Source organism: Danio aesculapii, chromosome 17 (genome assembly GCF_903798145.1).
Source record: "Danio aesculapii chromosome 17, fDanAes4.1, whole genome shotgun sequence".
NCBI classification, from domain to species: Eukaryota; Metazoa; Chordata; class Actinopteri; order Cypriniformes; family Danionidae; genus Danio; species Danio aesculapii.
The window spans coordinates 47544585-47561284 of record NC_079451.1 but is presented as its reverse complement, the minus strand read 5'-3'; the positions used below and the strand labels follow the sequence as shown (position 1 = coordinate 47561284).

The 16700-nt window shown below is 39.1% G+C and overlaps 1 protein-coding gene across 1 annotated transcript in view; it reads right to left on the bottom strand.

The window, feature by feature from the left end:
- Positions 1-15080: 15080 nt before the first annotated feature.
- Positions 15081-16700, bottom strand: part of xkr6a (XK, Kell blood group complex subunit-related family, member 6a) — a 60682-nt gene continuing 59062 nt past the window's right edge. The window contains exon 3 of the mRNA XM_056476349.1: positions 15081-16033. Within this exon, the coding sequence (XP_056332324.1) occupies positions 15081-16033 (953 nt within the window). The remainder of the gene's footprint in view (positions 16034-16700) is intronic.

Here is a 16700-nt window from a genome sequence, read left to right as displayed (position 1 = left end):
AAAATATATTATTTTCTGATTGGCTACAGAACAGCCCAATGTTGTACAATGGCTTGCCTAATTAACCTTATTAAGCATTTCAATTGGACTTTAAGCCAAATACTACAGTAGTATCTAGTAAATATGTAATGAAATAACTAGTAAATATGTAATGTCATCATGTCAAAGACAAAACAAATTACTTATTAAAAAATATTATGTTTAATAAATCTGCAAATGGGGCCACGGTGGCTTAGTGGTTAGCACTGTCGCCTCACGGTTCGCGTGGGTTTCCTCTGGGTACTCCGGATTCCCCCACAGTCCAAAGACATTCAATGAATCAGTGAACTAAATAAACTAAATTGACTCTAGAGTTTGTGTGTGTGTGTGTGTGTGTGTGTGTGTGTGTGTGTGTGTGGATGTTTCCCAGTACTGGGTTGCATCTGGAAGGGCATCTGCTGTGTAAAACATATGCTGGATAAGTTGGCGGTTCATTCTACTGTGGTGACCCCTGATGAATAAAGGGACTATGCTGAAAGATAATGAATGAATGAATGAATGAAATCTCTACATATTTAAAAAATAATATCACAGTATGGCTAATAATTTTGCCTTCAACTGTATATACTGTAACTCAATTCTCAAACGCATTACAAAATCAAAGATGCAATAAAACTCAAAGCATCAAAACTAACATTCCCTGCATGTTTTACCAGCCGGTTTGGAGTTCAGATGTGCTTGACTTTCAGTACAGACTGATACAGAAACACACGAAACATTCAATTTCACATTCCACAAGGATGCAAATAGCAAAAATCTATGATTCATAAACACATACAACAGAGATGTTCATTAACACACCACACACTTTAGACCTCAGACAGTCCCTGCTCCGGACGACTACATTGCGTTGCATGAAATTCAACTCTTTTATATTACATCATGAAGTAGGTGGAGATCTTACTCGGCGAAAAACGTGAAAAAACCCCAATCCACGTCTCGCCAAAAAACCTGAATAGTTGTTTGAGGCCATAAGAGAGCTAAAACACTTGATACTCAATATCCAAACGATAACCTGTAGTTATTTAATCGTTACATATACAATTTATTATGTACGCAACTCCCAATATAAGTCAAAGGCTACCGTGAAACGTTCATGCACTATTGTACATCACAATTTTGTCTTCTGAGGGCAATCGATTATTTAAATGACTAAATAAATCAAACATTCATCATATTTCAACAGCATGACAATCTACAGTGTGTTATGCCACTTATATTTCCAAATCTATAGCAGAAACCCATTATTGTGCTGTTCTTACACTCAAAAAAGAAAGATTTTGCAGCTTGTTCAAACTACTTAATAAAAATGAGCTGAAAGAACAACATTAATTATTTTATGTTCAATTCACTTACATTTGTTATGTTAACTAAATTGATTTGTATTGAGAGAACATGACTGATTTTTGTGGAACCCTGCATTCTTTACCGTGTAGAGCAGGGGTGTCCAAACTCGGTCCTGGAGGGCCGGTGTCCTGCAGATTTTAGCTCTAACTTGCCTCAACACACCTCCACGGATGTTTCTAGAAAGCCTAGTAAGGGCTTGATTAGCTAGCCCAGGTGTGTCTGATTGGGGTTGGAACTAAACTTTGCAGGACACCGGCCCTCCAGGACCGAGCTTGGACATGCCTGGTGTAGAGTGATTAGGCAAATAAAAATATGTAATAACAAACATGATACTTACTTAACGTTTTTCAATTTAACATTGAGATGAGTTACAAAACCTATGAAATATTCAACATACAAATCTGCAGTTGTATGTTCCTTTAGACCATTGTTTCCCAACCCTGTTCCTGGAGGCACACCAACAGTACATATTTTGGATGTCTCCCTTTTCTGACCCATTAACTTCAGGTGTTGGGGTCTCTTCTGATGTTATGATAAGTTGATTCAGGTGTGTTTGATTAGGGAGAGGTTGAAAATGTGTACTGTTGGTGTGCCTTCAGGAACAGGGTTGGGAAACACTGCTTTAGACAACCAATATTGGTAAAATATATTGCACTGTGCTTCTCAGTATATATATGTAACGGAGGCCAGCTAGCGAAGTGCTATGCAGGTAAACCTCACTCTGACCTCTAAAGGTGCTCTAGAGATAGACGCTTGAGGTCATGGTCTTTAACCTCCTTGTAAGAGCAACCGACTCCCATGCAAAGAATTGCCGGCTCTATCCCAGCTCAGACTGAGTTGGATGCAGTAGAACCAGTGGGTTAGACTTGGGGGCTCGTCCGGGATGGGAGTGAGGTTTAGGGGAGTGAGTGTAACAGATGCCAGCTAGCGAAGTGCTATGCAGGTAAACCTCACTACTCTGACCTCTAAAGGTGCTCTAGAGACAGATGCTACAGGTCATGGTCTTTAACCTCCTTGTAAGAGCAACCGACTCCCATGCAAAGATTCACTGGTTCTTTCCCAGCTCAGACTGGGTTGGGTACAGAAAGACTGGTGGGTTACACTTGGGGGCTCGTCCGTGATGGGAGTGAGGTTCAGGGGGCTAAGGGTAACAGACGGCAGCTATCAAAGTGCTATGCACATAAACCTCACTCCTCTGACTTCTAAAGGTGCTCTAGAGACAGAAACTAGAGGCCATGGTCTTTAGCCTCCTTGTTAAAGCAACTGACTCCCATGCAAAGTACCGCAGGTTCAATCCCAGCTCAGACCGGGTTGGGTGCAGTTGGACCAGTGGGTTAAACTTGGGGGCTCGTCCGGGATGGGAGTGAGGTTTAGGGGAGTGAGTGTAACAGAGTCAGCTAGCGAAGTGCTATGCAATTAAACCTCACTCTTCTGACCTCTAAAGGTGCTCTGATGACAGACACTAGAGGCCATGGTCTTTAGCCTCCTTGTTAGAGCAACCGACTCCCTTGCAATAGAATTGTGGGTTCAATCTCAGCTCAGACTGGGTTGGGTGCAGCAGGACCGGTGGGTTACACCTGGCGGCTCATCCGGGATGGGAGTGAGGTTTAAGGGGGTGTAACAGCATCAGCTAGCGAAGTGCTATGCAGGTAAACCTCACTCCTCTGACCTCTAGAGGTGCTCTAGAGACAGACGCTACAGGTCATGGTCTTTAGCCTCCTTGTTAGAGCTGCCGACTCTCAAAGAACGAATCTCCGGTTTGATTCCAGCTCAGAGAATGTTGGATGCAGTAGGACCGGTTGGTTACACTTGAGGGCTCATCCGGGATGGGAGTGAGGTTTGGGGGGGTGAGTGTAACAGAGGCCAGCTAGTGAAGTGGTATGCAGGCAAACCTCACTCCTCTGACCGCTAAAGGTGCTAAAGAGACAGGCGCTAGAGGCCATGGTCTTTAGCTTCCTTGTTAGAGCAACCGACTGCCGGTTCAATCCCAGCTCAGACCGGGTTGGGTGCCGTAGGACCGGTGGGTTACCTATAATATTTATACGCTATTGTATAACAAGTTATTTACTTATTTTTCTGCAAATAAATCTTATATGGAATCAAATAAAAGTGACATTCCTTCTCAAAGCAACTTTACTACTGTTTGGATACCAAAGAATACGTTCTTGCGTTGGATATGATCAGCAGGAAACATTATTTTCCACAATAAGAGTATAATCTGAAAGGGTATCATTGAAACAACTTTGGTTTCTGAAAGGAATCTACAGCCACCAGATGTAAAATCGCGGTTTTTAACATTATCAGAGGGGTTTCATATCTGGATCAATGCTTGAATCTGGTAATATACACAACAGCTTAAATTGCACTGGATTTTCCACTGAACAGATTGACTGTCAACAATATAAAATAAGAGGTTTGTTTGCTAGTAAATCTAAACACAATCAAACCAGATAAAGAGATTTGCTATAGCATTTGAGCTTTTTGTTCTCTTCAAAACTGTAACTCTTCTACCAGTCATGCTCATAAGGCCTTAAAGGGATCATATTGTGCTTTTTACAAGATGTAATATCACTGTCTCCACAATATGTCTGTAAAGTTTCAGCTTAAAATACCTCACAGAACATTTATTATATCATACTGTAAAGGCCCCTTTATGTGTGGAAACACACACTCTCTCTTTAAATGCAAATGACCTGCCCCGCCTCCTTTCCTTATAAGGACAGGACCTTTACAGCTTATCCCTCAGTTATTCATGTAACAACAAACAAAACATCTTCATGTTTTAAAGCCTTGTCAGGTACATACAGTGGTGTGAAAAAGTGTTTGCCCCTTACTGATTTATTATTTTTTGTTTTGCACGTTTGTCACACTTTAATGTTTCAGATTATTAAACTAATTTAAAAATCAGTTAAAGTTAACACAAGTAAACACATGAGGGTTTTTATTATTACGGGAAAACAAAATACAAAACTACAAAGCCCTGTGTGAAAAATGTGTTTGCCCCGCAACTCCAATAACCGGTTGGTCCACCCTTAGCAGCAACAACTGCAATCAAGCATTTTTGACAATTTGCAATAAGTCTGTAACAGCACTGTGGAGGAATTCTGGCCCACTCATCTTTGTACAATTGTAATTCGGCCACATTGGAGGGATTTCACCATGAACCACATTTTTAAGGTCATGCCACAGCAACTCAATTGGAATCAGGTCAGGACTTTGACTAGGCCACTCCAAAGTCTTCATTTTGTTTTTCTTCAGAGGTGGACTTGCTGGTGTGCTTTGGATCATTGTCCTGCGGCAGAACACAAGTTTGCTTTAGCTTGAGGTCACTATTTGATAAACGGACATTCTTCTTCAGGATATTTTGGCACAGAGAAGAATACATGGTTCCATTTATCACACAGGGCTATGTATTATTTGTATTTTGTTTTCCCTAATAATAAAAACCTCTCATTTCAACACTGCATGATATGTTTACTTGTGTTATCTTTGGCTAATTTAAAATTTGATGATCTGAAACATTGAAGTGTGACAAACTAGCAAAAAAAAAAAAGAAATCAGTAAGGGGCAAACACTTTTTCATACCACTGTATATTATATACATTCTTTCAGAGTGCACAAACATGAAATGCGCATACAAGGTGGCACGTCATGAGTATTAAAGTAAATTTCCTTTCACATCAACAGGAGAAAATGGCATTTACAGATAGAGGGTAGAACTCCATTTGGAGTAATCTTGTGCTTTGTACCTTTGCGGATCTTTTCATGCTCAAACATTGTAAACTAAAAGAAATTCAAAGTATAAAAAGCATAATAGGACCCCTTTCAAAACTAAATGTTCAAATACACTTGACATAGCATGTCCAAATGTCAACAAACAAACAAGAAATGCTAACGTAACAAGAACAAAAGATTAAAATATTGAACAAAACGTATTTCAGATACTTTAAGTTGCATAGTCTGGAATTGAGGAACTGTATTGTGATTGTAGGATCCGTGTAGGAATATTTACTGCGCTTATCCAGTTGAGATTTGAACCTGTTCCTCTCACAAAACAGCGCCAACTTATTTACACATTTTAGTGGAACATATTTGTGTGAAAAACTAAAAAGTAAAACATTTCATCCTCTAATATTTCAGTGCCAAGGAGACTTTAAAAGGAAACAAAAACACCTACTCTAACTGCTAATGTAGCATTACAGGGTTACCAGAAACATTCTATACATAAGCAACACTGTAATGTCAATATCATATTCATCAAGCAGTTCCCACAAAAACAAAACAACAGAGATTAAAAAAAAACATGTTCATCTGTACATACAGTTACAACAAATATGCATTTCTTTTGTACATCATATATACAAGCTCTGTCATATATATATATTTTGGATGAACAGTCTGATACACAGATCAGTACAAGGTAAGGCTTTACAAGAACAAATCTATACATAATATACAAAATATGGTTCAGTTTTAGCACCTTGGAGATATTTTAACACACTGGTGAAGCAGTACTGGACATCACATTCACAAGTGAACATTAGGCCAAACGTTGGATGTCTAGTACTGCTTTACCGCCATCTGTGAGCCGTCTGGTCCAATGCAGTCATAACCAAAAGCGTCCGCTAAACCATAGCAACGCTGGAATGTTTACGTCATCATTCTTTTGTGTTGCTATGTTACATGTTTCTATGTACAGTTCCATTTACTGCATTGGCACGTTTGGAGATAAGAGAAAGAAATATACTGGCATTGTTGTTTGCTGAACTGGTTGCCTTGGCGGTTTGAAGCACCGACGTTTTAAGGCACCAAAGGGTAACATAAATGGGTGGAAAATGGAGTAATGGCAAACAAAAATTCATAATGGCATCAATAACAGATGCCATCTTACAGAAAATCCCATCAAATCTTTAAAATAAAGGTCCTTTTTTGGTTCAGTGAAACACACTGGTATTTTTCGTTCAGGAGTTACGCTTTGTTGTTCACAGGAAAACAAAAAAGTTAATTATAGATTTTTCTTGTGCTATATCACTCATTGGAACTACTCAATTCACCCTACATTTCTGTGAAACCGCGATAAAAAAGTGCTTAAACATGCATTCGACTGGTAAAAGGAAAGCTATGGGGCTGTATATGGGCTCCTTTTTTACACCAATGATGTTTCCAGGGATATATTATCGACAAATAAAGGATTACTTTTGTTCTTTGTAAAACACCAAACAAATGCAGAGCACTCTGGTTCAAAACCAGCACACTTCCACAAAAGATTAAATCAAGGTAAAACTATGTGGCCGCAGTGCACATTTCTCTTACGTTTGGGGTTTTGAAAACACTATTGGTTGGGTTTAGCGAAAGTGTCAATGTTTTGCTGGACTAGGGAATCTGTATGACAAGGCTCAACTACATGTGGATGTGTAAATGAAGGAAATGTATCTGAAAAGTACAACAAAATGTACTCCAAGTAATGTACTTCAGATCCGCAAATGTAGACAGCGCCCTCTAGTGGATTTGTTATCTGAAACATGCAATGAAACCTACCCTAAGTATTTCAGATTTCAGATTTTCTCAAATTTTCTCATTTCAGATTTGCTTAAATGTAGACAGCGCCCTCTAGCGGATCTGTCAACTGAAAGGTTCAATGAAACCTACCCTAAGTAACGCATTTCAGATTTGCTCAAATGTAGACAGCGCCCTCTAGCGGATCTGTCATCTGAAAGGTTCAATGAAACCTACCCTAAGTAACGCATTTCAAATTTGCTCAAATGTAGACAGTGCCCTCTAGTGGATCTGTCATCTGAAAGGTTCAATGAAACCTAACCTAAATTACGCATTTCAGATTTGCTCAAATGTAGACAGCGCCCTCTAGTGGATTTGCTTTCTGAAACGTGCAATGAAACCTATCCTAAGTAACGTATTTCAGATTTGCTCCAATGTAGACAGCGCCCTCTAGTGAATTTGTTATCTGAAAGGTGCAATGAAACCTACCCTAAGTAACGTATTTCAGATTTGCTCAAATGTAGACAGCGCCCTCTAGCGCATCTGTCATCTGAAACGTGCAATGAAACCAACCCTAAGTAACGTAATTCAGATTTGCTCAAATGTAGACAGCGCCCTCTAGCGGATCTGTCAACTGAAAGGTTCAATGAAACCTACCCTAAGTAACGTATTGCAGATTTGCTTAATTGTAGACAGCGCCCTCTAATGGATTTGTCATCTGAAACGTGCAATGAAACCTACCCTAAGTAATGTATTTCGGATTGGTAAAAATGTAGGCCGCGCCCTCGAGCGAATCTGTCATCTGAAAAGTGCAGTGAAACCTACCTTAAGTAACGTATTCAAATTTGTAAAAATTTAGACAGCGCCATCTATTGGATTTGTCATCTGAAACGTGCAATGAAACCTACCCTAAGTAACATATTTCAGATTTGTAAAAATGTAGACAGCGCTCTTTAGTGGATTTGTCACTTGAAACTATCATTGAAATGTACCCGAAGCAACATATTTTACTTGGGCTAAAAATGTGGGCAGAGGTAAATATTTCCAATGAGCCATTTTTTGCATGTAATCATATAAAAATTCCAAGTATTGCAGATAAATGTTACTGAAAATCTAAATAAAATGTTACTACAAATATGAATTCTCCATATGTAAATTACGGACCATTAAAAAAAACATGCAAATTATTCTGAATTTATAATTAAAAACGAAAAAATTCTACAATCACCAAAAAACAACACCAGTGTGTCATTGAACCAACAAATACACTTTTTTTTTAAGAGCTTGAGCTCTAGCGCACTAATGCTATAATACACATCTATATGATTAACTGAACACATACTGTCAACTTTCTGTCCATATCAAGGAAGCCCTTGCTTTCTCTGACGACAGCTGATGAATATGTTCAATCTGACATATTCAAGTTTGTCAGAGGAAAATCAAATGCCTGAGTAAACAAACAAAAAACAAAACAAACTAATTCTGATTTCACACGCATGATGTCAAGTAGGGTTCGACAGTAATATCTGAGGTCTTCTCATCGCGATATTGTTTCAAATCACAGTCCTCAGCAGTGGAAGCTAAACCTTAAACGCAACATATGATCAATGCACTGGAACATTCACTGCTTGGTCAGAAGGAGAACTGATCACAGTGTTTGAGCGGCCACAAAGATGCAGACAGATGCCCGATATTCCCAGCAAAGATGTGCATGAGCGGAGATGCACCAATACGGCACATCTGGCACACTCTGACAGAAAAAATAAAATAAAATAATAATAATAATAACTAGGGATGTTCCGATACCCTTTTTCCCTTCCCGATTCCGATACCTGAGCTCAGAGTATCGGCCGATACAGAGTACTGAACCGATACCTAAGTGTGTATACTACTACTAGCCCTGTATAAATTGACAGAATTAATTCACGGTGTGCTTCAGAGTTGTCCATTAATAAAACATGAACAAATTCATACAGTGAACTAGAGTAATATCATTATCAGACATTTATAATAGCCTTAATCAAAGCTAGCGGACATACGTCTCATTTAAAAAGATGGTATCGGATCATTTTATGGTTTCAAATACTCGCCGATACCGATACCAGGATTTTTGTAGCATTGGCAAGTATTTCCGATACTAGTTTTGGTATCGGAACAACCCTAATAATAACACCATGATTGAAAGATGCAGGTTTTCCAGCAAACAACAGTGATCCAGAAGGCTGTGGATGAACGAAATCAAATAACATGAAATGAAATATTACTTGAAGACTTGTATTAGCAGGGAAATCTAAAACGTGAATATCTGCACCAGAATACACCTGAGCCACACTTTAAATATGTGAGGGAAGGGCTAGCAGCAACCAGGGAAAACAAGAGCTTTGGGGAAAATCCAAGCAGAATGTTTGAGGGGGGGTGAAAACACGCCAATTAGTGGTTATTCTGGAGCTCTTTTTCCAGCCTGGCAAGAACCCTTTTCACCTGCTGGATGCACCTGTATGGCATCTGGTTGTTGGGATCAAAGCAGGCACATTGTGTTATATGTGATCTCCTGATGTGGTGCACCAAGCCTGCGCTGCTTCAGGACTGCTCATATTGATGATACTGATGGGTTTGTGTGAAAAGCAAAGGCCATGAGATTGGAGACCAAAGTGGTGCCCAAGTCATTTTTGTTTTAAGTGGCCTGTGCAAATCCTGCATTGAAAATAAAAATGCATGCAACATAATTAAAGATCATGTGACTTACTACATGAAATGGCATTAAATAATAATAATAATAATAATAATAATTACAATAATAATAATAATAATAATTTATTCTTGTATAGCGCTTTTAAAATGTAATTCTCAAAGCGCTTTACACACAAATAAAACATATATACACTATAAAACCCAACAGTCAACTTAATCAAATGAAATGAGTGTAGTTAACTCAAAATTTACTGAAAGTTAATTATACTCATTTTTGAACTCAGAGTTGAAGGTAATTAGTTAAATACTTTAATTAAATAGAGTAAGTTCACAGTACTCATATAGATTAGTTTTTAACTCAAATCGTTTGTATCAATCGGTTTCCTCAAACGGTTTGAGTTGCCTTAACTTAATGGGTTTTACAGTACTCAGATGGTTTGAGTTCATTTATTGGGTTTTACTGTGCTCAAACTGCTTCATTTACTCAAATGGATTAAGTTTACAGCACTCATTTGAATTAGTTTTTGAACTTAAATGGTTTGCTGCAATCGGTTTCCTCAAACAGTTTGAGTTGCCTTAACTTTTTGGGATTTACAGCGTATATATATCTATAGGTGCTCTTGTGACCAACTCAGCGAGTCCATGGTCTTTAGCCTCCTTGTTAGAGCGACTGACTCCCATACAAAGAATCGCAGGTTCGATCCCAGCTCAGAACGGGATGTGTGCTGTAGGACCGGTGGGTTACACCTGGGTGCTCGTCCCGGATGGGAGTGAGGTTTAGGGGATATTTTTCTACTTTTCAAGGTTACTTTTAAAGATTCTGCATGCCTAATATTATAGGGGAGTGAGTTCCAGTACTTTTACCCTAAACTTTTTCATTTTTAAAATGCTAGTAAAATTGGGAATTTGTTACAAAGATATGGCACACTCATTGAATTGGATGTAAAATATGAAGTAGAATAAGTATGTTTTGTATTCAAATGATCTTTTATTGATTTGAAGCTTCTTTTGGCCAAATCAGCAGATAAATCTATCCCAAGATGCACTGTTATGCATAAGCTTAATAAAAAAACCTTAAAGACAGAAAACATAATGTTTATAAAAACTAAACTAATGCAAAAATACTGATTAAAATATTTTTGTGCTATCAGAATTTGGGCAATAAATTGACTTGGTTTTCTCTCCAATTAAAGATGTTTACTGAATTCTCAAGCATCTTCACAATAAACTCCGATCAAAAACTGTGTTGCTCCATATTTCTTTCCTTTCACTTTCCTATTTTATAATGTAACTTAAAACAGTCCAATAAAGGCGGAGCAAACCCTTCCCAAAGGAGTAGGGGTGGAATCACCCAATGCACACAATTAAACATCAACATGTGCAAACTGTACGTGAATTTGAGCATTATTAATAAATAATATTAAATCAAATCATGTCTCTTCTGATTTAAAAAATGGCTATTCTACCTCAATGTTTGTGAGAGCGGCGGAATGGGTGATAATCTCATCGTTTGTAATATACTGGTAAAAAATTCTCCCCACGCTAAAATTTTTTACTTACTGTAATAACAAGAATTGGTCTGTGAAAGTAGTTTTTACAACAGTTTGTGAGAGATATTTTTACGTGTTTGAGCCTGTTTATAAAAATATTATTTAAGTCAGATAACTTTAGTGTCATGATTACCAGTGATCTAGCCCTTGTACATTGCTAGAAACACTCTCTTGCACCCTAACTACAATTCTGCCACCGAACTGCACTACAATTCCCATCATGCACCTCACTCACACACCGGTTCCACCCCTTGATTATGTACACACAGCTGGAAGCTCACCATGGACTGAAATCCGGGACTAGATATACACAGACTTGCACACACACAGTGCTGAGTCTTGTTATCCTGTAGCATTACAAAGCGTTCTCTTGTCTAGCCTTGCCTTGTTTCTCATGTATGTTGTTTTGGCACTTGTTTTGACCTCTTTGCCCATGACCATGATGGCGATTTTGGATTTTTCTAATGATACTGCTTGTTCCTGTTTTGACCATTGCCTGTATGACTGAGTTGATAAACTGCATTTGGACCCTCAACTGAGCTGTCACCCTAACCAATGTTACAGTTTGTTAACTCACAGTGCATTAACTAATGTTGAACTATGATTAATAAATGCTTTATAAGATTATTCACATTTTGTTAAAGTTAGTAAATGCATAAATACCTAACATTAACAAATGTACCATTATTCTAAAGTGTTACGAGACATGTTTTAATATCACAGAATAAAGAAGAAATCATATTTTAGCAGGGTTGAATACTCTTTTTTTTTGTGAAATAAAACCCTTTTCTACCAAGGTACAGAACTTTTTTTGTCTCTCAATATCACATATGAATTATCATCACTATTAACATCAATATAACAATAAATAACAAAAAATATTGTGATATAATCTTAACACCATATCGCCCATCCTTACTACTAAGCTGTGAAATGCTTGATTCTGATTGGCTGACAATTAAACGATTAATATTGCTGTGCAATTATTTTAAACAAACAAAAAAATTTAAAAAGTGGTAAAATTTTGATTTCGTTGAGTGTGCATGACTTGAAAAATATTTATAAGTGTGTTTTATCTATATTGGGGTTACATTTTTAGTTATTAAATACTTTGAGCACCTTTAATTATTTTAAAGATCTATTTTTACATGGCAAAATAATCCAAAATATTATATAGCACCGAAAAACTTGATCGCACAACACTTAACACTTATTGTGTTAAGAAATAAATGCTTTCCTATAAGCACCAATCAGCAAGGAGCACGAGCTTGACAGGTGGCCGGGTGCACCAATACCAGAGAAAGAGAGAGATTGTTACAGTAGAGGATGTGATTTGGCTTTATTTTCGCCCTTTATTTTCAAGCCCTGTCAGTTGAGGCGATGTTCATCCTCTTCTCAAGACGATCGTAAAATCCACGGTTACTTGTGTAAATATACTCAGGTATATTCAGGCAAAGATAACTTCAAATGCTATTAGCTTAGCATCTTTGTTGCACCTTAAAATCAAACATTAAAAAACGAACAATTATAGGAAAACATATGCGGACCAGGGTTCCTCTGAGAACCGCAGCCACATTTCTGCACCTCGCAAGTTTATTATTACTTGGAATTTTGGATGACAACACTAGACGAACAACGGGTATATGCGATGCGGTCTGAATGCTCGAAAAGAGGTTGAAATAATGGAGAGGACCATTCATACAACGCCACCTTGTTAAAGTTTTTTGTGCTTATTTCTTTGATAAAACAGGTTATGTTCACACTGAATCTGAACCAGATCTGATTTGTTTTCTGCTCATGTGTGAGTGTGTATAGTGCCATCAAACTAAATGAAAATGATTTAAAAACACAACATTTACTCAACTATAATAATTTATACAGACAGCATGATGGCTCAGTGGTTAGCACTGTCGCCTCACAGCAAAAGGTTTGCTGATTCGAGTCCCGTCTGGGCCAGTTGGCATTTCTCTGTGGAGTTTGCATGTTCTCCCCGTGTTGGTGTGGGTTTCCTCCGGGTGCTCCGGTTTCCCCCACAGTCCAAACACATGCGCTATAGGTGAATTGGATAAACTAAATTGGACATCAGATTTGGCTAGCAGTGTAAACACAGCCAAAAAAAAAAGAAAGGTCATCAATTCAGTGTGCTATTCGATGTATAAAACAGTTCCTTCAAAAACCATCTGCATGTTATGTGCTTTAATCCCAATAATTCCCGCTAAACTGTACAAATCTCAGTGCATGGTTTATATTAACCTTAAGTATTGTGCAAAGGGTTTGATGGGTTTGAACTGTGCTATAAAGAGTCAATGAGGTATTTCTTTAAAAAACCTAACGAATACAATAATCACGACACATTAACAAGCTAAATACCGTTTTTAAGGCAAACAGACAATGAATGCCGCTTGGATTTTGTCTGACGGGAAGTAGATTCTTACCAGCATGGGTCAGTGTAAAGTAAGAGCAATTATTTCAGCAAATCTCTCCACTGTAGTTTCCTCAAATTGTATTGAAAGTATGTTAATTTCTGTTGCATTGTGTCCAATTTCTGTCCAAAAATGTGAACACCCACTTATTCATACGTCAGCCTGATCTTAGGAAATGTAAATAATTAACGTATTGTCAGAAAAGTGGCTAATTCTTACAAATATGTACAGTTTTTAAAAGGAAGCATAGCCCCAAACCCTATCCCCAAACCTGCCTGTCATTGGTGAGAGTTCCTCTGTATTTAGCAAAGAAAGAAGGGGAGGAGTCGGGGTGGATAGGGGGTTCTTTAAGACGAAGATGACCAAGGTAAGGAAATCCGGCTATTTATTTCTGTTTGAGTTCATTTGATTGGTTTACCATGTGATAGCTAATGCGAGACCAGCTGTGTTCAATCATAAGCAGGTGATCCTCTCTAGATTAGTTTATAAATAAACTTCACAAAGTGGATACATTTGAAAATGCTTTTGTTTGTGTGGACTGTGAAAGTAGAGGCTTTCGAAAACGATGACGCATTTTAGTCACGGGATGCAGTCAGGTGACCAATTCAGCTAACATGGTGGACGACACCGTAAAGCACATGTTTTGGATGCTGTCAGTTCTGACAGCTTTATTAAAGATTAATGTCATTTTGTTCATGCTCCATATTGCCTCTTTTCAAAGGACTGGGAATGTTTACTGGGAGCTGCTGTTCAGCGGCGGAAGCGGACCATATTTGCATCATTTGCCGTAACGTTTCAAAAAGATGGAATAAACGGCAGGCAGATGTGACACGTCATACGTCATACGTCTGCGCACATGCAATACATAAACAAAAGCATTTTCAGTCATTTTAGAGTGGATGACCAATTTTCGGAAAGAATTGAAAACAATAGTGTGGACATGGATTGTTTTTAGATGAAAACGCCTTTTTCAAATTTAACCAGATTAGTGTAGACCATAGGTTTTGAACTGGAAGGCTGCAGCTCTGCAGTTTTACTCCAAACCTAATCAAACACAGCTGATGCAACTAATCAAGGTGTTCCAGACTCTTTTGAATACCTCGACTATTTGGATCAGCTAAGTTTGATTAGGGTTGGAGCCAAACTGTGCAGAGCTCCGTCCCTCCAGAAATTAAGTTTGTGAAAATAACATACAAGTTAACATAGGTTAATAGTTAACTAGAGAACAAGGATTAAAAACACAAGGCGGTGTTGATGTGGTCAACCGATCTCCATTTTTCTAATGTAATGGTTTCCGCTGGCTGTAAACACCATGACGCATACATATCCCTTCATGGGAACATATCTCTAAACAGACATTATTAAAAAAGAGACAGTATATACATACAAAATATATACACATCTTCTGGAGACTTTTCACGTAAAAGAAAAAAGTGCAATGCTTAATGCTTACACTCGTCGCTTATACAGAAACCAAAATGGCATGCATTTTGAGAAACGTGGCAGATCTGAAACTAAACTGGGATTTTGAAGATCACAGGGACGATTCGTACTGCAGGAGCTCGTAGAGCAGCGGGCCGTCCCTGTACCTGATCCCGACAGTCGCCGGTGTGATGAACTGGAGGATATTTATCGTCCTTCTTAACCGTCTGTCCACAAAGTGCGCGTCCCATGCTGGGTAGCGTTTTCTGGGCATGTCGATTTTAATCAGAGGTCCCTCCGGCCGGTATCGGCCCAAGGGAGTAGTGGGTTCGGGCGAGCGCACCTGAAATACAGGCAGACAGGTGTCCATTGTGGTGTCGTCCACCATGGAAGCCCGACTGGGAGTAGGTTGGGACGCCCGAGGACCAGGAGTGGGCGCCATAGGCTCAGCTTCGGGGGGTAACGGAAGTCCCCAAAGAAGCTCAGCACAACAGGAGCTAGCTAGCACCCTTATTTTAGGTCCCATGGGATGAAGGAACCCATAGTAGATGCCCATGAAAACCACCCCTGAGGCGAAGGTTAGGTAAACTCCGCAGAGCACCGGCACTGCATAGGAGTCAGTGGTGATTGGGTCTCGGTAGGCGTACCACAGGCAAGTAAGCACCGTGTTTTCGGCAAGCACCACAAAGTAGTAGATGACCATGCGGTAGCGGGTTCGCCCCTCCTTCACGTTGAACCAGCAGAAGATGTAGACTATGCCCACCACCATGTTGAAGAGCACCTCCTCCCATTTGGACATGCAGAAATCCGTGCCTCCGTGTACGATCCAGAACGCCATTGCGCACCAGTGCACGACTACGAAGATGCCGAAGTAGATGTGGAAGATGGAGGCAAAGAGAGCGAAGGAAAGCACCCGTGAGGATATGGTGAAGAGCCTCCAGAAGATGTGGATCAGAGCGCCCCTGTAGCTCATGCTTTTTTTATCATCTCTGGAGTCACGCAAGAGCTTGTGGTATGAAGCCAGGACCCAGGCCAGAGAGAGCAGGGAGGCAACCGAGGAGACACCTGTGGAAACACTCTTCGATGAATACCTAAAAATACACTTGTACAGATATACAGTAGTCCACATTTGAAGTGAATCAAAAATGTTTTTTAAAATTGTCCTAGGGCAAGAAGGTGTTGTTCAATAGTTTTAGGACAACTTTAGATTAAATGTGATGATCCACTTCAAATGTTGACACTTGCAGTGATCAAATCAAAAGCGGTTAGCTGAAACACCTGATGCTTATTCCTGGTCACAACATGGTAAAAGTCCTGTTTTCATGTGTTTTTAATGTTTCAGTGACCTACGACAAGTAGTAAGTATTTGTTTGGATTTTGTCAAGAGCTTACCCTCTTATTTTATCATGTTCTATATCACTTTTGCAGGAGCTGTAATGGCCAAACTATACATAATGCATTGAGCCCAGAGGCCTGGGGGAGCCCCCAGTGAAGTTCCCCACCTCACTAGAAGAGAAGGAGATTATTACAAGGAAAGGAAACTCTTACCAACTCCTTCAACCCTCCGGAACCATTTTTTACAGATATGGAAACCTCTACCATCCCGCCACCCTTCAGAAACAGATTTTTAAACACAGGGGACAACCCCCACCCTCCTTCTGGAACTAAATTTTTTTATCCCAGGCTTCTGATTATGTACCCCTATATACATTTCTGGAGAGAGCAAAATATG